Below are 22,971 nucleotides of genomic sequence, written 5' to 3' on the forward strand. Positions count from 1 at the left end.
ATGTGACTGCTCTGCTGTCAAATCCCCAGCAACGTGGTTAGTTAAAGGTGGCGCCAAAGAGGCAACAATTCTTAAATTATGTGAATTCAGCCAATAGTAGCAGCATAGCATCTTATGAAATACATTGGAGCCGGAGCTATTTTTCAAACAACTGGCTCCGGCTCCAAAGCCCTCCACTTACAGCTACCATTTCAACTTACAAAACAACACCAAGATTTTTACTGAGAAGTTAGTTTATTAATTGCTTAAGCGACCAATACACAAGTGCCTCCGACTGCTTTGATTTTTTCTTCGGCTCGACGACTGAAGAATCTCGCTTTGACGATGACCGGCTGTTTTGGCAGGGCACCTTTGCCGAGGACTTTGTAAAATCCCTGAAATCAAGAAGTGATCATAAAACAACGCACTTTACACGAAATTTTATGAAAACGTTGGAAAGCGACTCACAGCTTTCACAACGTCGATGACTGGAGCAACATCTGTCTTGTCTTTGTATTGCTCCCTCGTCTGGTCACTGACCAATGTCCAAAGCTTGTCGAGGTTGATGACTGGGCAGGCATCAGGGTTGCGCTTCAGGTGGAAATGTCTCATTCCAACCTTACCGAAGTATCCCGGATGGCTGAAATAATTTCACTTTAATAATTTCGCTTCTCATGCGAGTTAACTCTGAATAGATTGTCAGAGGCTTTTGTACAGTGCAGCATCATATGACGTCATGCTCACCGTGCCAAGCTTCATAAATTTATTTTATGCCCAGTTTGACTCTGCACAAATAGAACTGATTTGTCAGAAACACTCTGCGCAATGGAAATCATATAAAACCACCACTCACTATTTATCGAAGTTGATTCGATGGTGATGCTGCCCTCCAGCGTTACCTCGACCTCCAGGATGCTTTCGGTGCTTCCCTGATATCATCAACGATCATCAATAAACCGAAAAAACATGAACCATGCAAATAACTTTACAAACCTATTCGACCATGTCCATGGCTCACGTGACCCCTCAACTTCCTTGTCTTCTTAAACCGGGAAACCTGAATCACATAAAACAAATCTCTGACACCAAGCAATTTCAGTTCAACTACTTTTTGCAGTTTCAGTTTAGTCTAAAGCACACAGAGTGATAATTATGCTCGACACTGGAATACGACTAACTTTTTGTAGCCTAGAATCAGGATCAATTTACTGCAGTTTTGTATCTGGAGCCCAACACTGGGCGTACAATGCAAAGATAGTGAACTTACCGGTGTCGCCCCGGGAATTAATGCGACGTTGGGGGTATTTTTAAATGTATTTCAATACGTAATACATTTCGGTTAAGTGCTAAAATGTCAAAAGTTGAGCTAACGCACATAGGGTGCTCATCGCTCTTGTAAGACAAGCGCTGCTATCATCCATTAAACTGCAACAAATAGTTTGCGAAAATAAAACAGACTAATATAAAACAAAACTCTTAAACCTGATGAAGCTCAGATTAACTCAGATGAAAATCTTACCATTTCGCCAGCGATGAATTCAGGAAAAGAACTCAACAAGAACGTGTAGAGCAATCTATTTATACTTCATAACGGTTCATGTTATTGAAAATAATTTTTTATAAAATCAGTGGGAGCTATTTCAAAAGAATATGTAATAAGATTATTCGCTGTGATTAACAATAAAAGATTATTTCTTGCAAGATAATTTGAAATATATGATTGCTTTTAACTTTTAAAAACAAAAAATGAATTGATAGAACAAAAATTGCGGAATAACTATTTGTATGTATTTATGTTTATGAAAACTTTTCAAAAAGCAACATATCCAACATAACTATGTTAAATAGGTGGTATGAGAAAGATACTTTTTCTTAAATTTCTAATTATACTGAGTTAAAATGGATAATTGTACATGTTACATCACAATGCCACGAATCATGAAAGATATCTGTGTTTTAAATAGGGGTTTCCCCAAGTTTACTTTCCGGGTTTATCAAAAGCAAACACAGTAATAAATTGCAAATGACACGGTCCAGTCGAAGGTGGTGACGTGTTACAGTGCTGCTGTTTTCTTTAAACATTTAGTGCACGTTTAGGATAAAGCGCTTAAGAACAACTTTCAATACGACAATTTGTCAGTTAGTAAAGAATAATGTGAACATATTTCACTTATTACAGATTCTTTCATGATGATGTCTATGGGTTTAGTGCCCTACAGTGAACTGGTGAATACCCTTTATTCTTCTCAGTGCATTCCCTAAAGCATCCCCGCGCTTTAAAATTGGTGCCCTTCAAAAATGTTGAATACTTAACTCTGACAAACTAAGCTTGATCTGACAACAGACAATGCAGCGTTTTTTAGGCCTAAGGTTAAATAAAATCTCTAGTCTATTTCTAAGTCTGGTCACAATTTCCAGAGTGATTTCCTGCAAATACATTTCTGAATACAATCACGCTGTCATACAATACAATACACTTAATACAACCTCTTCATGTTGTGCGCATAGCATATAGCAGACGTGGGCAAACTGCGGCTCGCGAGCCGCATGCTGCTCTCTGGCATATTTTTTGTGGCTCTTCTGGTCGAAACGTAAAATTCCAAAAAAGTTGTAAAGGCTAACAAGAGTACCGTTTATGAACGTTTCTGTCTATTGTTTTGCTTATTTAGGCCAGCATTTCGTTTATGACGTAACAGTAGACATAGAATCCGACATTGTTTTCAGGTATAGATTCTATGCCTCTATGGCAAAGGCTGTTGAAGTGCGCCTCGCCGACATGTTTTTTATGGGTCTTCTAGCTAAAAAGTAATATCCCAAAATGACTACTAATAATATATCAACCAAATTGACAATCATTACTGATTTTGCGGCTCGCTGGTGTTCATATTTTTCCGCAAGTGACTCTTTCATTGAACAAGTTTGCCCACCCCTGGCATATAGTCTGGCACAGGTCACACTTTAAACGATGACAATATCCAGACATCAGTTTCGTGAGAAACCTCATTGACAGCTGAAGGTTGCTCGTTAACTAACAGTCGGTGCCCATTGGGCAACCGGCAAGTTAACAGCATCATTATTTTAGTTCCTGTTTTAAGCCTCGCATACTTCGGCACTTTTCATCCATGTGTTTAGCCGACGCTATTACCAAGCAGTAGTGGTTTTTCGTTTTTTCGTTTTTCGTTTTTCGTTTCCCATCCGCCAATGTTGAAAATTGAATGAGTGTTCACCCAGATTAACTCAGTCTTGAACCGACTCAAGTCGAATTGAAGCAGAACCAAATTGTGTTTGCCGAAAATCGTTTCTCTTCGCCATAAAAATGTTAAAATGAGGAAAATATCTCAGCATCAGTTCGTGTGTATGAAGCTTTTCTGCGTTTTTATACGTGGTGGCCCCTGTGACATCAGATTAAGTTTTAAAGAAAAAGAAAATTTATCAGTTTATTTGACTGATAGAGAACCAATTTGTGTTATACTTGCCAGAACATCCCAATTGGGAATCCTCGCTACAAAACAATTTCTATCCTGACCTTTCACGTCACAGTGCAAAGTAAACAAGACCTACGACTGTCGCAGACAAAGTGAATTGAAGAGATTTATTTGTTTTCAATGAAAAAAATTCTATATATCTTAAGGTTTTAAACTGCAATGGAAACATCTGAAATGATGTCACACGTGAGCAGTGAAGCCTTGACATGAACAAAATCACGGCATGCTTAGTATTAGTGACCTAAGAATGTTGAGTGAGAATTTTATTTTGTGCTCTGATATTGACATAAATGCCCAGGGTTTGTTGTTTTGCTAAATATTTTTACATTTGAAGTTTCAGATTTCTGCAGTGTCTAGTCTCCACATCTGAATTGAAATAACGCAACTGAGTTGTTATCGAGTCGAGTTATATCGAGTCCTGTCCATGAAAAGTGACTCCGTCATGTCGGGGTCACCAAGTTTAACAAGATTTTGCGGAACAGAGTTCTCGATATGGAGCAAACTGGGTGATTCGTTTTCGGTTTGTTTTGAAACTTTTGTTTTTGTCCTCGGACCTTTTCTCCTCCTCGCCCTCACCAGCTCCTTCTACATCGGCCGGCTTCATCCTCCCGACGTCAACTTAAGAGTCCCTTCGAGCTTCAACATCCGACGCATTTGCACCGGTGTCACGCTCTTGCTCACGTTCGGCGTTTTCATGAAGGATGTCATCCTGTTCAAGCTCGACACTGCAGGAGTGGTCGTGCTCTCGTGCTGCGTCCGAACTGTTGCTTTGCTCGCACATTTTATATTTCTATGGAGGCTGGGAATGATCCATTTTGATTACAAACGAGGCCCCTTATTGGTCAATGTGTCGTGGTTACTCACGTTAGGTTTCTATGGTGTGCAAATGGAGCGAATGGTTAATCTTCTTCTAAATAACGTTGAGAAAAAAACAATTGACGTTAACGTTATTATTGACTTATTTTGTTATGCAATTATGTTGGCTTGTCAACTGACCTACTTGGTCACGCTCGGACGAAGGAACCCTCGCTATCGAACTGTGTCCATTCTGACAAACGATGACAGCAATGAACAGTTAGAGCATAACTTTGCCACAGATGGGGCAGAGAGGTATTATGACATCAGCACCACTGACCTACCAGCGATAGTCGATGAAGACGAATGTCCGGCTGATTCTGCTGGCCTGCTCTCGAAATTATTCTTCTGCTGGGTCCAGAAGTTGATGAGGAAAGGAGCAAAAAAGACTTTGCTCTCCGAGTCCTCTGTCTACAAACTTCCCCGTGAACTCAATACTGACACCTTGTGCCAGAAATTTTCCGATAAAATTCATCAAAATGCAGAGGATGACATCACAGAGAGTGATAGGTATGTAAGGTTATCTCGTGAGGACGACAAATCACAGAAATCAAAGAGGGTTTTGCTTCGAGCCCTGCACAGGCAATTTGGACGGGGCTACTACTTACTTGGGCTCCTAAAGTTTGGGGGAGATGCGTTGGGATTTGCCGGCCCCATCCTACTCAACTTTCTCGTCAGCTACGTTGAAAATAAAGAACCAGTCGTGAATGGGGTTTATTACGCAACCGGCCTCTTCGCATCGACCCTTGTTGGCTCTTTGCTCATCACCCACTTTGATTACCAGGTGACAGCATAAAGCTTTTTATGATGTCATAGTTTACTTGAATTTTAAACCAGTTTTTAATCAGGTAAATAAAGTTTCAATTGCGATCAAGTCATCTTTGATCGGAGCTGTCTACGCCAAGACAATGCAAGCAAAACCAGTCGCCATGGCAACGTTCTCTAGCGGTGAAATCACAAACTTCATGAGCACAGACGTGAATCGAGTCGTTAACTTTGGTCCAAGTTTTCATCAGTTTTGGAGTCTTCCATTTCAAGTCATAGTCACTTTGGTTTTGCTCTATGAACAGGTACTGTGAGTGCGTAATAAATGGTGATGATACAATAACATTGTTAATTGTGATGTAATGCTTCCATCATCAAGGTTGGGATTGTCTTTCTTGCTGGTTTGGGGCTTTCCCTCCTCATGATAGTTTTTAATCGATATCTGGCGAAGAAGATCGGTGAGTACAACCAGGATATGATGAAACACAAGGACAGTCGAGTCAAGGTGAGATCACTGTTTTACAACATCATCAACTCATGATGTCATCATCAACTCATGATGTCATCATCAACTCATGATGTCATCAAACGCGATTGTTGTTCTAGTTGATGACCGAGGTCTTGCAGGGCATCAGGGTCGTCAAGTTTAATGTTTGGGAGAAATGTTTGAGTGAGAAGATTTCCAGGTGAGATTATGACGCTTTCCTTTCACCACTGCCATCGACATCTTATTTATGTTTTTCAGCATTCGAAACAAAGAACTTAAAAGTTTGAGCGGGATTAAATACTTTGATGCTGGATGCGTGTACTTGTGGGCCACCACACCTGTGCTCATTTCCCTGCTCATCTTCTCCATATACTCAACTATGGGGCATGAGCTGACGGCTGCCAAAGTGAGTCATAGCACTAAGAGGAAGATAGACATCTTGTAATTGTTGCAATGGCGCAGGTGTTCACGGTGATAGCGCTGATAAACATGCTCATTGCCCCACTCAATGCATTTCCCTGGGTGCTTAATGGCCTGATGGAGGCTTGGATCTCGCTTGATAGATTGGAGAACTTCCTGAAACTTCCTGAACTTGACCTTGATAAGTTTTATGATCCTCACGACCAAGTTCATCAATCAGGTCTTAGAATAATTTTCCTACGTACTTCCATTCTTTGATGTCACTTGAACAAATCCTCGGATTTTTTAAAATTCTTACGCTGGAATCTCCTGCCAAATTTAGATCAAATCCTTGACATTAAGGATGGTACTTTTTCATGGAATCTGAATGTGAACGAGAATCTGAACGAGAATCTGAACGAGACAAACAATGAAGATGTGAACTCGGAGTCAGAGTTTAAAGATAAGGATTTACTTTTGAAGGAGATCTCTTTGAAAGTGAAAGAGGTGAGAGCCAAGTTACTTGATGACAAATGACTTTCACAACAATTTCCTCCTCGTACAGGGCGACTTCATTGGAGTCGTTGGAAGCGTCGGGGCGGGGAAAAGCTCGTTGCTATCGGCGATATGTGCCGGGATGGAGAAACTAGATGGTGAGATAGCGCTCCAGTGCGCCTCCGATGGCGTAGCATACGTCTCACAAGAAGCGTGGATACAACATGCCACTGTCAGGTCATTGCCGTGGCAACCTTCATCACGCAAGCGCTGATAGAAGTAGTCGATAGCTGATGATAACAACTCGACTTTCAATTGTTCAAACTGTCACATCGGTGTTGCAGGGACAACATACTGTGGGGACGGCCGTATGTTCAAGATTTCTATGAAGCTGTGGTAGAATGTTGCGCTCTCAATGAAGATTTTGTCGCATTGCCGCATAGCGATATGACCGAGGTGGGGGAGAACGGTGTCACGTTGAGCGGGGGACAGAAAGCGCGACTCTCACTGGCACGAGCAGTTTATCAGGTCTTTGATGAAATTTTGTCGCCAAATCCAGAAACATTTTCGTGAATAAAATAGAAATTTTATGTTGAAACATGAGGAATCTTTACCAGGATAAATGTCTCTACCTCCTCGATGATCCTCTCTCTGCCGTGGATCAGCACGTGGCTCTGCATCTTTATCAACAATGCATCGTTGGAATCCTCAGGAAGAAGACGAGGATCCTCTGCACCCACCACACCAAGTACTATGACATCATAAAGCTGCCTGCATGCTTCAATTAATGATGTCATCATCTAGTGACAATCACCATCTACTTCAGATATCTCCGTCATGCTGATGTCGTCATAGCGATGGAAGAAGGGAGGATTAAGACAATTGGAACTCCGTCTGAGGTTCTTGGAATCGATGTTTCTATCGATGAGGGCAATTTTAATGACGAAGGTCTTATTCATAGACATCTTCTGTCACCAGTTTTTAATGTGTTTTTGGAGATCGATGGGGTCTCTCAAATTTCTTCTACGTTTGCTCAAAATTTATACTCCAGCAACTACAACACAAAATCAGCATTTAGTGTTTAAAGTTTGTGGTTTCTTGAAATTTCCCAACGAGAGAATCTCACAAAATATTTTCTCAGCAGATGATTCACCACCAGGTGATGCAGATGAGCCAGTTGCAGAGAAAGAGATTTCAATCTCGAGGGAAGAGAAAGCGACTGGTACAGTTGCGTTCAGGGTCTACAAGACATACTGGCTTGCCATTGGTGGATGCCTTGCTCTGACCATCCTCAGCTTCGTCGTCCTGATGCAGGGTCAGTCCATAAATACTCATTGTGATGTCATCAAGGGATGTGATTTTGTAATACATCATCAGTTCATCACGGGAATAACTTCAGAAATACTTTCATGAAAGCAATAAGTTCTTGCATTCTCACCACGTTGTTGGTCTGTAGTTTATTAGTTTTGATTTTATTCCCGTGTTTATTTTATTCCTTCGATGCAATTAACATCAACATCCCGCAGCACATGAGATGATGTGATGTTGTCCTATTTATGACTTACCCAGGTTCAAAGGTCATATCGGACTGGTGGTTGTCACAGTGGGTGAACGCAAACGTCACAGGTCCACCAAAGTCATCGACAGGATGGCTTGGAACTTCCGAGGAAAGAGATGCTCAGAATTGCACCCATGGAGGCATCCTTCAATCGCCAGTGATCCTCCCATACTCCTCTTACACCTTCCTCTTGACCGGTATCTCCACTCCCTGCTTTGTTACCATCCATCAATTACTTTGTTTTCATTTTTTATCTTGTCATTCGTGTAAACTCTACTAATATTTTGTACGTGATAAAGGCCATTATGATGTCACAAATGCCAAAGAAAACCCCCATGCAAAGCATGACACAGCATTTTACCTGGAGGTTTATGGAGGAATTGCCGCAGCCAACAGCATATTCACACTTATTCGTGCTTTTACTTTTGCTTACGGCGGTATTTGTGCTGCCCGCATTCTTCACTGGAAACTTCTTCGCTCTTTGCTGCAGGTGAGTGGTGAGTGTTTATGAGATGTCTATGGCAGGATTGGTGAAATGCTTTGTTGCAGGCGCCGGTGTCTTTCTTTGATGTGACTCCTGTCGGCCGCATCATCAACCGGATGTCGAGTGACATGTACACGATCGATGACTCTCTTCCCTTCATGCTCAACATACTCCTGGCTCAGTTTGCTGGCCTCCTGGCAACCATCGTTGTCACCTGCTATGGTCTGCCATGGTTCGCCGTATTGCTGCTCCCCCTCTCCGCCTTCTACTACTACACCCAGGTGGGTGGCTCTGTGATGCTAGCATCGGCTTCCTCCTAATCCTCCTCCTCCTCCACAGCAATATTATCGCCTCACATCCCGGGAGTTGAAGAGGTTGAGCAGCATCAGCTTGTCTCCAATATACGCGCACTTCAACGAGAGTCTCACTGGAGTCTCCACCATCCAAGCTTTTCGGAAGACCGACGATTTTAAGTAAACCCGTGTCTATTACATCACACCTGGCTTTATGACGTGTCACTTTGTTCCTTTTCATTATATTTTTTCTTGTAGAAAGCAGAACAGGGATTTGGTCGAACGAAACCAACGGTGTAATTTTTCAACACTGGTGGCGCAAGAGTGGCTCGCCATAAGATTGCAGATGATGGGGGTTGTCATGGTAACGGGAGTTGCGTTTACGGCGGTGCTGGAGAACAAGTACAGTGTAGTGCCACCTGGTGGGTTGTGTGGGTGATTTTGATGTAGCGATGGATTTCTAACAAGTGCAACCATTTTAGGTATGGTTGGATTGGCGCTCTCTTACGCCCTCTCTGTCACTGGTCGACTATCTGGCGTGATCACGTCATTCACAGAGACAGAGAAGCAGATGGTGGCAGTAGAGAGGCAGGTTTATTACATCAACAATGTACCGCAGGTGATTCAACAAAAGTATTATTTCTTTCTTGAACAGATTCTGACAAAATTTTTGACTTCAGGAAAGAATAGCGCCATCTGGTGACTTGCAATTGCGGGAAGAGTGGCCATCAAGGGGCAGTGTGGAGTTCAAGCGGGTTTCTCTCCGATATCGACCCAATCTTCCTCTCGCTCTTAATGAAGTCTCTTTTAAACTCGGTAATTCCCCCCGGCACTTCCATGGTATCATCATCTATGAAGTCATAATGAGCGTTTATTGAACTTCAGCGCCAGGAGAGAAAGTGGGCGTGGTCGGTCGAACCGGAAGTGGGAAGTCGAGTCTTTTTCTCACGCTCTTCTGCATGACCCCCATCACTGGAGGCGCTGTTTACATCGACGGCATCAACATCAACAAAGTTCCGCTTCACTTCCTCAGGTGACGTCATCATCACTGTGTGAAATGTATCATGACGTCATCGATTGTCTATTACATCAGGTCGAAGATGGTGATAATCCCACAGGATCCCTTCCTCTTCAGCGGCTCGTGGAGGAGCAACCTCGACCCGGAGGGGAATGTCGGAGACGACGCCATCTTCTGGGGGGCGGTTGAGAGATGCGGGCTGCGGTCCTCCCTCGAGAATATGGGAGGTCTCGATGCTGACGTTGGGGAAAGAGGGCGCCGCCTGTCGGTGGGACAGAGACAACTTCTCTGCCTGGCGAGGGCGCTCCTGAGAGATGTGCAGATAGTGTGCCTGGACGAGGCCACGGCGAACGTGGACAGGGCGTCGGACGAGCTCATACAGGAGACCATCAAAAAGAACTTCTCCGGGAGAACTGTGCTCACCATCGCGCACAGGTAAGTGACCGATGACGTGATGATAACTCGCGATGACGTCATTTACCCCGGTGTGTGGGCAGGGTGGAGACGGTGCTGGGCAGCGACAAGGTGCTGGTTATGGACGGGGGTAGGGTGGCTGAGTTCGACTCCCCCGAAAATCTTCTCTCCGACCAACGATCCCTTTTCGCCCAACTCGTCCAGAAATCCGGATGTCAACGCTCCGCCTGACGTGTGAAGACGTCATAATTATATATTGCTCTGCGTGTTGTTGATGTCATTAGAGTTATAGCTGTGGTTATTGGATACGTAGTTCAACGATTGTCTCAATTTTGTGATAAAATTACACGTTTATGAAAAAAGTTGTCTTGTATCGTTTAAGTTTGATGCAGAGGTTTGGGGTTCGAGTCCCATCCAAGCCACTTCTACTTTCTCAAATTGCAGAATGTCTCGTTTCCATTGGATGTTAAGTTCCTAAGTCATTTGTTAAAAAGCTGGTTCAATCATAGCTGACGGAACAGGGAGGCAATCCGCTTTTACAAATAAATTCTAGTTCTTAACACTTTTTGTTACTTGTCACGTGACATTCTTTTGCCGCCAAACTTTTGTGCGGAGCATGTTCCTGGTTTTCACGATTCCTTGTTTTCCTTCATGAGCCCAATTTAACGCTTGTTTCTCAACTCCTGAGGTAGCATTTTTCCACAATTCATGCTTCACATGCGAGCAGCTTGTGTTTGTGCGTTTTGACCAATCTTCGGACCAGACGTATCTTTTTATTTCAGCAAGTTAGGTCTTGACAGTTACGTCTGTTTCCAGTTCAACCTCTTGCCAACCCGCACTAAAGCTTGTGGTTGTTCCTCCAGTTCTCAGCTCGGCTGCAACGATGTTCCACGTCTGACCATGTCCATAGGCATGAAGTTTGGAAATTATTTAGGTCTGGAAAATATCAAGACGCAATCCAAGAGCAGACATTGGGATTCGTATAATTAACGAATTTTGAATATTTTTCTTATAAAGAAGTTTAGGAACTTATCTAACTAAGGTTCAAAGCTTCTGGTCAGGAGTTCGAGTTAATGATCTATTGCAAATAAATCCATAAATATTTGATTGAACTTAAAGTGTAACTTAAAAATAAGAATCAGATTACCGGGGACGAAGCGCAGTCGATGAGAAAGACTCCGTGTATGACGTCATCGACCCACTCTTCATAAAAATCCCTCATTTTGCTCGATTTGTGTTGACGCCACAAATAAACGCGAAAGACTTCAAGTCCTTGTTGCAAACTGAGATGCAGCCAACCGTGACAAAACATAAAGCGACGAAAGAAAGATGAGGAAGATGAGCGATTGAGCTTCTCGTCATGGAACTCACATAATATTTCATTCGCTTCACCATGACAAATTATCTGCTTCTTTTTTCTCCAGAAAAATTTGAAATAAAATTTAGTTTATTTTCGGTTTTATTTTTTTGATCATATTAAAAATAAAACTAAGTATTCAACAATATTACAGCAGCAGGTTTTCCTTGGTTGGTCGTAACATTAACTACGTAGTTGATTACAGAATAAGACATTTTTGGAATTTGGGCTCTTTGTTAGAATCTAGTTAAAGTTGATAATTACATCATCAGTTCTATTTTGAGAACAAAATTGTCAGTTTCGAAACGAAAATCTTATTTATCGAAACTGAGTTCAAAATGTAATTTGGTTTCGAATGCAATACATTAGTTACCTTAAAACCAAGGCGTAAAAATCTGGTGTTGTCTTAGAACCCTGCTTAACGCCGTCTGGTATGGGGCCCGCTTTAGTTTAATCATTTTACCTGAGGTACAACCGAAACTGTCGAAACGAAAGGAATGCGACAAGTTCGCACGCGATGGTTCAAACGTTAAACCGCGCCAGCCCCAGAGAAGGATGTTGGTTCATAGCAGAGTATAAATTCACGAAGGCACCGGCAGCTTATTTCGCAGTGTTCTTGTGAATTGATGAAGAGTCGGCTGACTTGTAGGCAATAACGAATTCGTTTATATCGTATTAGTGGCAAGTGAAGATCGCCAAATTCTAGTCTATAGACGCAGAACTAACAAAGCGACCAAGCTTATTTCAGCCTCAACTTTATTGCGGTTGGTCATTTCAGATTTATTACATTCAATGAAATGCATACGTCATATTACTTAGGCCAGCGCAACAAAGCAAATACGTACAGACAGAGAAAAACGTCACAATGGCAAAAGTTCTTTTGTTCTAGACCTGGCATCGACCACTCACTGATCGGGCGCTCGGTGTTGGGTCTTGGGGGGAAAGAAATCGAGCCGAGCCGGTTTATGTTGTTCTACAATGCGCCGACTTTGCTGAGTCGATGCCCATACAGCGCTCACTTTGTGGTTTCCAGAAAGACAGCAGACGTCATAGGCGGCAAGAAAACCCGCCACACAGCTTTGCTCGGTCAAGCTTAATTTTCATCCTTTTCGATGTTTTCAGGTTTCTGCTTAGATCGGTTAAAATACAGACCTGGTTGTTATCAACGTCAGCAATGGGCAACGACCTAACTTACGTTTTGAACCAGTCCCCGGACGAGATTGAAGCTTGCGTAACATTCGATCAAAGAGAGATCACGTCTGTTAAGGCTAATGTTGGTGTAGAAGGTCTCGGTAAGTTTTAAATGTGTAGGCTTTGAAATCACCTGCTAAGATTTATCATCATCATTCATATTACCTTTCTATTGCGCATAGGATTAGGCGGTCAAACAACTTTTGAAAGCCACAACGTCCAACCAGGATTCTGCAGAATAAAGTCTGGCGGTTTCCTCTCCTTCGATAATTCTGGAAAAGAAAAGAAAACAGTTTACGTTTCAATAAAATCCGCATCAAAGACAATCGCTGATAATCTTCCGGTGCGAGAGGGTTATGGTGTGAAAGTGGACGCAGACGGATATGTAGCTCTGGCTAAACTTGCCGAGATCAAGAAAATGAGATCTAAATCAATTGGGAACGTGTCCACAGGTCCCGACAGGTCTGAAGATCTTCCGGTCGATGTTGGACAAATGCTGAAGAAATTGATTTTTAAACCAATTGGAGACAATCTCGGAGATGCGTCTGAAAACGAAAAAGTCCCAGATGAGTCTGAAGATCCCGATCAATCGGATCAAGATGAATAATGATTGAGAGGCAGAAAAGTGATCGTAATCATAATTATTATATCACAATAACAACTCTTGCATAACAAGCAGCTGTTGTGATCGAATGATATTGTAAATGGATGATGACGTTGATGTAAAACTGTTTGTTTGCGTAGTTGGTGAAGATTTCATAAAATAATTCAGGCCTGGCCAACCCGCGGCTCTTTGCCCGGTATTATGCGGCTCTTTCGTTCATATTGTATTTGTGTTTTTTAGCTTGTACAGTATAAATGACTTGTACATTTCTGTCATTTTCATGCTGGTTTGTAACATTTACAATAAACGTAGTTGAACAAAGATGTGAATGTGAGTGAGTAAGAGACGAGGTGATATTCATGTGTGCCAATGTGTATGATGTGGCTCTTTGCGGTTAACACAGTAAGAAGTGAGGCTCTTAGTCTCTGACTGGTTGGCCACCCCTGGTATAATTGATGGTCGTCATTTCTATATAGTAGTTAAGCGCCCCAGCTTGCATTAAACTCATGTATTAGGTTAACTTTGTTGCATGACCTCGGCCGCCCAATAAACACCATTGAGCCCGCGCTGACAACAGAAGGTTGCATGATTCTGTAATTATCTCAGCAGAGATTGTTATTTATCTTACGTCACAGTTCATGTTGCTTTTAAACTAGTTTTGTGGCGTCTGTAGAAAGTCTGGTGCGTTAGTGACCTTCCACTCATGTTTAGCCGTAGCACTACCGGAAAATCGTTATACTTAGAATGACCGGATCGGTCAATTGACCGGTAGATAAGGATAGCGGTGTTGCAGGTGTTGCAGGTGATTTAGCTCATTTGTGATTTATAAGCAAGCTAATGTCAGAGATGCGATCAACTGAGTTTGATTATTCGCACTAAAGCTGCATCTACACGATGGCCTTTGGCAGCATTTTTCAATCTGTTGGATATAATTTGCTTGAATTCATTTGTGATTGTCAAAGATATCGGCGAATCGCAGCAGACGCGACTTTCGTTTGCAATTATGAGAGTTGTTGTTGCAGAAAGACAACGACGAGCTCCTTGAAATCAACCTATGCAGTTCGCGCAGCCACCTGTGACACGCAGTGCAGCAACTGTACAATGTAGGTGGATCATGCACCAAATCGGTGTGCCATGCTATGTCATGCATGACGTCATGCTTGCCATCGCATGACATAAGTTTCAAGGCCATATTGATGTCGGCAAAAATGTGTCCAAAAATTTTAGCACATCTGCAAAAACACCTGTTTTGATTTTATTGGTCTCCAAACGAAACGTGTGCTAAGCCACAATGAATATTCTTGTTCTATACAATCGTTCTTTTTGCCTTCTTTACGTTGACTGAACCTTTTCTGAAAGTTTCTTTCTTCTCAAATTGTTATGTGTAAACATTAAGGTTTGCAGGAAAATTTTAGCCATTATTTTCATTTACCGGTCAATTGACGGTTGTGGTTGTTCTAGGGTTATGTCGCATTTATAAAGATAAACTTTTCAAATAAGACAGAAAATATGACGTCATTCTTATGTTGTCGATGAAAGCCGAAGTGGAACTCACTGGATTCAAAGACGAAAATAAAAATTTATTTGCTAGTGATTGGTCACAACCAGCTACTTAGTTTCCAACGACTCGACAAGACGTCGTTTGTGGACAATTGCGCTTTAAAATGTTGTTGTGAGAAAACTAAAAAATGCTCGGAATTGCGTGAAACCGAGGTTTTGATCTTAGCGTTGGTGCGAGTTCGTTCGTGGGACGCGGGTGGATCGTCGTCGGTCACTTTCTCAAAACGTCTCGTTCCTATTGGATGCCGTCGCTCTCATCGTCATTTACAGATGGTTCGACCAATCACATATTGATCGCGTACTTGGATTACCCTCCCGCATCTTTATGACGTGAACAATTCATGCTTCACTCACGTTTGACATGTTACGTCACACAAATTCATTTTATTATTCCAATTAAGTCATTTGCTACAATATGAGCGCATATACTCGGATCCATTGTTACGTCACAGACGGCTTGGTCGTTCTGGAATCTCGCTCTGGTTGTTGCAGTCGCTGGCTCCGTCGCAGCAGGAGAAACACTCCCGATTCTGATACAAGGAATGGCGTTGTGACGTCGTCAATGCAACTTTACGTCATAGTGACGTACCCTCTCGCGGAAGGCTTCTTCGTTGTAGCATCTTCGCGGATTGCCGTTCCTGTTATCGAGGCAAGCCCTCTCCTCTTTGCAAGCCCGGATGATGATTGTCTGCTCGAAGGAGCCGTCGAACGACTGATGCCACTCTATCTTCGTCTCACACATTGACTGAGCAATAAGCGTTACGCAACAATAACCTCATGTGATGTCATAAGTGATAGTTGTTGGTTGACGTTGTTTAAGTTAAGTTAGTAGAAATACGTCAAACTTTGTTAAAACATCAACGAAATGGCCACAGCCCATTTCCGAGCCCGCAATCCACCGAGATCCCCTCCCCAGCCCCGTTGGTGGTCCTCCCCTGCAAGCAAGCCGACTTCTCTGGAAAATATCAACTATTATGTCACAAACACTCCACACAGTTGGCAAGAACTGGTGACGTAACAAACCTCTTTCGTCCTGGCCAGCAGCCAAGAGCACAAAACTGTTTGTGACGACATAAGCCAAAGCATTCATTGTTTGGGATCTTAAACCTGTAACCAGTAAAAGAAGTGAAAATTATTTCGTTGAATAACTTGAAGATTAAATTTCTGTTTTCGCTTATTTGTTGATCTCAACGTCACAATACCGACCGCGACTAACAAAGAACATGCAACGCCCTTCAACCTTCATCTCACCTGGTCTATGCCTGAAGTACATCACCTTGTGGTGGATCTCAACAAACTACTGTGTGTGATTAATTTACCAAAGTTGAATTTCGAGTTTACAAACCACATCACGTAGTCGCCCATCATTGGCTGATGCTTTCCCACAAGTCCACCTGTCTGCTACCATCGCACCATATATGGGCATAGCGCGGTGTCGAACTTTCGAATTTAGAAACAAGTTTCGCGGTTTCAATATCGCGCTTTATGACGTCAAATCTCCGGTTTGTACGAAATAATCTTTATTATTTGTGAGTTTATAATATTATTCGTTCCGGTCTGCTTCCTTCGCCACCTCATTGCCTTCTGACGTCAGCATGGTTGTTTTAGCAAAACAACATCCGAATTATTATTGGATGGTTGCAACCACGTGATATTTTATCAATGCCTGGTCAACCAATCAAATTAGAATGCGTGTATGACGTCACCTTTCGCTTTGTTTGTTAGAAGGGCGCCCTCTTCCGTTAACCCATTTTTGGTTGAATCGTGTTTTAATCAAAAAAGAATTCCTTCTTTGTTGACGAATTGATGGTGTATAAAATGCATTGTGATGTCATAAAACACATTGTAGCGATTAATTTAAGAACTAAACATCAAACGAACAAAAAAGGTTACAGCCCTGGGATCTCTTGCCATGACGTAGTTGTAAATTGTCAAAGAGTTTATTTTCACTAAAACGGATGTTACGTCACGATTGTTGAGTTCCCATCGGCCTCAGCAGATTTCCGGTGGAAGGACCCATTCTGGCGCGAAATTTCCTAAAGTGGGCGTTGGTGGCGATGTAGACCAGCGGATGGAGGGCGCTGTTGACATAGGCCATGGTTGTGTTGAATCTCTCGACGTGGAAGCAAGTCTGGAAAGGTCAGAGGTCACATTAATTATTACCGGCAGTCACAAATTGTCCTTATAATTAACAGGTTATTTTCGCGCTGTTTTTGTGCGTTTGCAACTGAAAATAGAAATTCTTTGCGTTCTATTTTAATTTTTACTGATTTGGTCGCTACTTTAAAAGAATCTCCGAAAACATTTCTCAGAAACACAAAAACAGCTTTAACCGAGACTCGGTAGGTGGCAGCAGAGTGAAAGTGATAAAAGTCTGTTTCCAAGAAAACCGGTAAAATAAAACGAGCGCGGGTTCGTCTCGAAGAAGTTGACGGCTTTCAATTCAAAAACGTTTCACGAGTTAGAATGTAATTTTGCGAATCGCGATGGGAAAGTTTATTGTCAAAATAATTCCCGAATAAAACATCCGATGACGTTCCTCTTTGAATGACGTCAACGAGGTAAAAGGTCTCATATCCGCCTCGTAACTCCAGAAGACGGAACTTCCCAGTAAAACTTTTTTATCAAAATTTCACCAAAATCTAATCAATTTCCCGAAGCTTCGTAAGCAGTGAATGTAGAAGCTGCTTTGTTGCGTAATGATCATACGTGAGAACCATTATTACAAAACAATGCAAATAAAGCGATTATTTTTAAGAACAAGCTTCTTTAATATTCGTGTTTTATTCCAATGTCATGTTCTGTGTATCAATAATTTATCGATGATTCATGAATTATTAAAACACCTGAATAATTAATTTATTTCATCCGCGCGATGAAGAAAACTTCGACTTTCGCGGCTTCCCGCGATTTTTCACCGAATGATATTTAATTTAGAAAAATTATTCAAAGGGGAAATTTTTGACGTCATAATCTTCCTTTGTTAGCGCAAATCATTGGGGATTGAACGTTGCTCGAAATGACACGTTACGCTGCGTTTGTTTTGCAATGCTGGGTGGCCACAACCACCACTTAAAACTGGGGCTTTTGATGTCATTCAGAGGCTGAACTCGCTCCCATTTTCAGTCCAGATGCTTCAACTCCCCTCCGAGGACAAAGCGACGTCAAAACCCAAACTTCTACCAATCATAACCCGCATTCAGCTTCTAGATTATGACCACACAAAGGTCAGCATTTTCAGGCGCACTGGTTTTTACAGCAGTGACGTCAGTGTATTATAATGCAGTGAATAAACAATGTGTTGGAAACTTCAAAGGGGAACGCTATTATGACATTACATTATTATGTCATTGATGATGGTTTGTTACATCATACACGAAAAGTCGAAAACTGAGGCCAAAGTTTAAAACTTTCGCAAACTTACAACTTTCTGAGGCGCAATGGTTTAAATTGGCGAATAGATTTCTAGTGAGAAAGCTCATTGATTGGCCGTCAATCGATCCGCCACAGTTTTAATGCTTTGCTCAAATAATTTCATCCAATTACAGTGGTGCAAGGTTGTCACGTGGTTGACCGCTGATCATCTCGCCCCTATAACCGGGCTCGGTTTCCATGACAACCGACCATGTGATAGCACAATCGCATTGTTGCTGTCTTACATGTTTAAGCGCTGTGGCTCTGTGGCTCTGTGGCTCTGCCGCCATCACCTGCTTGTTAACTGTTCTAAGGATGTGTTTCATTGCGATGTATTTGTTGGTTCGTAAGTTTCAATGCGGGTTATGACGCAAAAATGGTGGATTTATGCTAAAACTATTGACTTTGATTGACAGGTCTGAGTAAAACCAATCGCGCTCATGATTTCCGGCGGCACTTTTATAAAATCGAGACAGCTTGCGGAGGCAAAAGTTACGCTTTGAAAATGGGAAACATTCATTCAAAAAATTTTCACACCGGAATAATCGCTCTACACAAGAGATAGCAGCAAAATGTTTAGATTTTTTGATAATTTTGGAATTGTTTAATAATATTTTTGTCAGTTCTATAGTTTAGTTTGTCATGAACCTGGTAGTTGCAATTAAAGTAGGGACTCGTTTGTGCATTGTGGCAGTTATTGGCCGCAGCAGTAAGAGCAGACTTGGGATTGAACTTAATTTCATCAATGACGTCACTTACCTTCACACTTTTCACGGGGATTCCCACAAGCTTGCAGGCAACCCACACATAAAAGGGCGTATAACACACGGCATATGATATCACAAAGAGAACGGACATTGTGGTGACCTTCCGCCGGAACAAACGCGCCATTTTTCCGTTAGTGGGTGTTGAAGTTCTCGGCCTACACACCCGGTAGATGATCGCTCCATAGCAAAAACCTGCAATGATTGGTTGATTTTAACGATGTTGATGGCTCTTTATAATCAATCACCCATCATACAAGTGTGACGTCATAGTCCCCTAAGTTTGACTGACGTCATTTTCTGATGACGAAGAACTCACATATGATGAGAAATGGAATGAGGAAGCTGTAGAAAAAGTTGCAGAGGATCCAGATCGAGAGACCGGCCACCTCGACGCTGGGGAAAGTGCACTTCACGTCTTCACACAATAATATTATTATTATGACGTCACTAACGTATATATGACGGCGAATAATTAGTAGAAAAACTTCATTTTGACATGACCCTAACCTTCATGAAATATTAGATGGCTGAAGAGAAATGGATTGAAAATGGTTAATAAAACGGATGAGAGCAGAGTAAAAACAACAAAATACCATTTGCAGAGAAATAGGAAGAGTTTAGGTCGAAAAATGCACTTTCGTTGATTTCCGGCTGCCCAGGAAACTGGGGGGAACATTTCGCGTTTTCTTCTGCGGAATGGAAAAGCGCGAATGGCAAAGCGCCACTGAACGCAACCACCCTGCCACAAACAAGCGCCAGTTATTACTGTTTACGCCACAAGCAGAGAAATTCATTAAGCTCAGTATAAAGACTTAAACGTCCAATCTGGTAGTAGCTAAGGAGGGGTTTTCCCCACACCAAGACCCGGGCACTCACCAAGCGACCAAGGTCGCCCATTTCGCGGCAACTCTCGACCTGAACCTGCTGTTAGTTTGATGCGCGGCCAGGCATCGGTCTATGCTGATAATTGTGAGCAAGAGCGCCACCACCTGGAAAGTGAAAACAGTTTCAGTTTTTTTAGATGACGTAATCTCGAGCAAAATCTTTTAAATCGATTTCAAGCTGGTTCGATTAAAATGTCATGAATAGGGCCATTTTTATTTTGACCTAAAAAACATTTATTTTGACTTTATTTTTATCCAATTTTGACTTTATTTTGACCTAACGAAATTGCTTATTTGTAGAGGCCACAGTTCTTCCTCCAGTTACCCAAACATAATATTTTGTCGATTTCAGACCCAAACGTAATATTTTGTCGAAAAGTCAAGGTGTTTTATGGATTATAAAAAGTGCGTCGTGTTTTTTGGCGATAGATTTAGGTAGCTTGTGTTATTTTGTCCTTGTGAAAAGGGCACTTTGCCTCGATTTTCTCCGCATGGTAAATTCTAATAAACAGCAAATTAAACAGGGAATGCTTGTTGTTGCTCCAATCCAGCTTGATGGCGTTTACTTTTCCTGTGGCTTTCAACAAAATACTTTTTATCGCACTTCACTATAACCTCGCAAAAATTGCACCTTAAATCACCCTCGGGAGTTGCATTAAATTCATCAGAAAAATCTCGACAAATCTGTCTAACTTTTGCTGAAGACGATTTAGCTTGCTTAGGCATTTTTGTATTACAGAATGTCAGTAGGCTATTCCTAAAATCCAAACTGTTGATCTTCGAATATACCACGTTTACGAAGAGGAAGTGTTTTATAAGAATTATTTAAATATGTAACAATGAATAAACAATGGACAATTTGCGATAAAAGTTACTGCTGTGGGCATTGTGACTTATTTCCTGCTTTTATGGGTTAATATGGTTTAATTGTGTCGCAGTTCCTGATTTACAATGCTTCCACGAGGATTTTTACAAGAATTACTCTCAAGAAACACAAAAACTTTGTAAAAAGCCATATTTTGACAAATTTTGACTTTATTGAAAATTTTGACTTTATTGTAAATTTTGACTTTATTTTGACCTATAAACTTCTTAGAAACAATCCCCTAGGTGCTGAAAACAACTTTATTCTTTGATTCATGGTCAGACGAGGTGCTTAAAAATGTTTGACTTTATTGACTTTTGCGGGCCCTAGTCATGAAGCTTGTTGTGAAGTTGGTGCTTTCAAACAAGACTTGTAATTGAGCACCGACCCACCACTACCTGTCGCCAAATTATATGTTATTAAGCCAACTTATCTTGTCCTTGAGGTATAAGACAACACTACAGTCCAAAAATAAAATGGTTCGAATTTGCTCTAAACTTAGATTGTCTTCCTCGAGTGCTGCCTCACCGACATAATTGCCGATCTTTCCGCAATAATGCAGCGGCTTTGTATTAACCTCACCGCGGCGGCATTCTCACAATTTGTCGGGCTCTTTGCGTGTTCAAGGAAATTGACCAGCTCATTGTTATGAAATTATGAGTTGATAGCATTGTAGCTACTTAATCTCATTAAGCAAAACCTGCTGAACATCTCACCGTGAAATTGACGTAGGTGCACAACGTGACCACCCTGCAGCTCACGTGACCTAGCATCCAGCGCAGTTGAATCATCTCGTTTATTTTGAAGGGCACCGTGCTCAGGAAGACCAGGTTCGACGCCGACAGATGCACGACGTATATCAGGAAGTGGTGCTCCTGTAACGTAGTTTCATAACTCACATGCGCATCAGAGGAAGTGACGTAACAATGATCCCAGCCTACCATTCTGCCTCCACTGCGTCGCTCTTTCCATAGCAACGTTGCTCCTATGACAATCAGATTTGCAATCCAGCCAATCGCTGCAATCACTCCTTGGATACAAGCAGTTACCTTGACAACAAGGGGAACATCGAAGAAGTTGATGAAGTCTGGCGGTGTTTCGCTGAAGTTGAAGGTCGTGTTCCAGTCGTATATTTCCTCGAGCTCCATCGTATATGCCACAGAGCAACTTAATTTGATTGAGATGGTTCCTGGTGCGATGAAACACGAAGCTTCTGACGTAATCTCATTAACTCGCAGCTTAATTCAATCTTCGAGCCTGCATTTGAGCTCTCATCTTTAATCGAATGAAACTTCCACGATAGAGCGACGAAGCAAAGTCTTAACTCAGTCACGCAGCCATCAATTGCTGTTGATCATTTGACTGCTACCACTATATTTGTCTTAGCTTTTCTAAAAGCAAACCCATAATTGTGACATCATAGTTAGCACTTTGCTCTGCAGTTTGACGAAATAATGTCTTGGTGTCTAAAAATCGATACTATATATTCGACGTATCTCGCGATTTCGCGCATGCTATTATGACGCAATCATGACAAAGTGAAATCTCATTATGTGACGATTGTCTCCAAAAGAAATATCGCTCAAATGCCTTCTTGGCTTACAACCGCGCTTCATTGTTCAACCAACTGCCCACTGTTACGTTACAATCACATTATAGGTTTCTGGCTGAGCTCGAGCAAGGATCCTTTTCAATTATGACGTCACAAAAGAGCGCAGTGAAGCCTTTTTCTCTTGTGAGTTTGAAACTTGTAAAACAATATTCGGGTTGCTGATGTTTAATAAGAATTCCTGGAGTGAAAATAATTTTGTTGAAAGAAGCCAAGTCTAGTTTGATGAGAGTTGACGTAGATTTGTTGAGACAAGTAGTTGCAAGGATTACAACAAATGCAACACACTTCATATTTATTAACTTGCTTCTGGTCCTTCATCAGAGAATAAATTGCTAGATACACGACGTGCAATGAATTAGTTGTTCAAAACCAATAAACTTTCTTGAACTTGACTTTCGACGATTCAACGCTAAACTGGGTCAAAGGTCATATTTTGAACAAACTCGCCCAAGACAAGTCGAGGCAAAACTCGAGTGACCTCATAT

At 41.8% G+C, this 22,971-nt stretch overlaps 4 protein-coding genes across 7 annotated transcripts; 2 read left to right on the forward strand and 2 right to left on the reverse strand.

Annotated features, from left to right (window-relative positions):
* Window positions 1-215: 215 nt before the first annotated feature.
* Window positions 216-1,528, reverse strand: LOC143447479 (large ribosomal subunit protein uL15-like). The gene is made up of 5 exons (XM_076947605.1): window positions 1,499-1,528; window positions 973-1,036; window positions 833-908; window positions 448-619; window positions 216-374 (listed from the first exon to the last, which is right to left on the reverse strand). The coding sequence occupies exons 1-5, from the start codon at window positions 1,499-1,501 to the stop codon at window positions 246-248; spliced, it is 444 nt and encodes a 147-aa protein (XP_076803720.1). The 5' UTR covers window positions 1,502-1,528; the 3' UTR covers window positions 216-245.
* A 2,273-nt stretch (window positions 1,529-3,801) lies between these two features.
* Window positions 3,802-10,866, forward strand: LOC143447437 (ATP-binding cassette sub-family C member 10-like). 2 transcript variants are annotated; one of them, XM_076947538.1, is made up of 22 exons: window positions 3,802-5,103; window positions 5,168-5,389; window positions 5,464-5,589; window positions 5,691-5,770; window positions 5,830-5,977; window positions 6,034-6,211; window positions 6,314-6,477; window positions 6,536-6,702; window positions 6,810-6,993; window positions 7,083-7,213; window positions 7,292-7,413; window positions 7,607-7,780; window positions 8,035-8,220; window positions 8,323-8,513; window positions 8,573-8,788; window positions 8,847-8,980; window positions 9,059-9,222; window positions 9,283-9,419; window positions 9,481-9,616; window positions 9,686-9,833; window positions 9,894-10,253; window positions 10,316-10,866. In XM_076947538.1, exons 1-22 carry the CDS (start codon window positions 3,889-3,891, stop codon window positions 10,461-10,463), a joined length of 4,731 nt encoding a protein of 1,576 aa, XP_076803653.1. In that variant the 5' UTR covers window positions 3,802-3,888; the 3' UTR covers window positions 10,464-10,866. The 2 variants fall into 2 exon arrangements, with proteins under 2 accessions (XP_076803653.1, XP_076803654.1); XM_076947539.1 differs by having other exon boundaries at window positions 7,610-7,780; window positions 10,316-10,865.
* Window positions 10,867-12,532: 1,666 nt separating this feature from the next.
* On the forward strand, window positions 12,533-13,705 carry LOC143447471 (uncharacterized). Its single transcript, XM_076947595.1, has 2 exons — window positions 12,533-12,881; window positions 12,963-13,705. Exons 1-2 carry the CDS (start codon window positions 12,590-12,592, stop codon window positions 13,385-13,387), a joined length of 717 nt encoding a protein of 238 aa, XP_076803710.1. The 5' UTR covers window positions 12,533-12,589; the 3' UTR covers window positions 13,388-13,705.
* Window positions 13,706-15,340: 1,635 nt separating this feature from the next.
* On the reverse strand, window positions 15,341-22,316 carry LOC143447460 (kappa-type opioid receptor-like). Of its 3 annotated transcripts, none has more exons than XM_076947573.1 (9): window positions 21,816-22,316; window positions 21,591-21,749; window positions 20,002-20,114; window positions 19,719-19,864; window positions 19,442-19,540; window positions 19,118-19,317; window positions 15,968-17,075; window positions 15,534-15,899; window positions 15,341-15,474 (listed from the first exon to the last, which is right to left on the reverse strand). In XM_076947573.1, the coding sequence occupies exons 1-7, from the start codon at window positions 22,020-22,022 to the stop codon at window positions 16,911-16,913; spliced, it is 1,089 nt and encodes a 362-aa protein (XP_076803688.1). In that variant the 5' UTR covers window positions 22,023-22,316; the 3' UTR covers window positions 15,341-15,474; window positions 15,534-15,899; window positions 15,968-16,910. The 3 variants fall into 3 exon arrangements, with proteins under 3 accessions (XP_076803688.1, XP_076803689.1, XP_076803687.1); XM_076947574.1 differs by having other exon boundaries at window positions 15,344-15,899; window positions 15,968-16,051; window positions 16,290-17,075; XM_076947572.1 differs by having other exon boundaries at window positions 15,344-15,899.
* Window positions 22,317-22,971: the final 655 nt, after the last annotated feature.

Source organism: Clavelina lepadiformis, chromosome 2 (genome assembly GCF_947623445.1).
Source record: "Clavelina lepadiformis chromosome 2, kaClaLepa1.1, whole genome shotgun sequence".
NCBI classification, from domain to species: Eukaryota; Metazoa; Chordata; class Ascidiacea; order Aplousobranchia; family Clavelinidae; genus Clavelina; species Clavelina lepadiformis.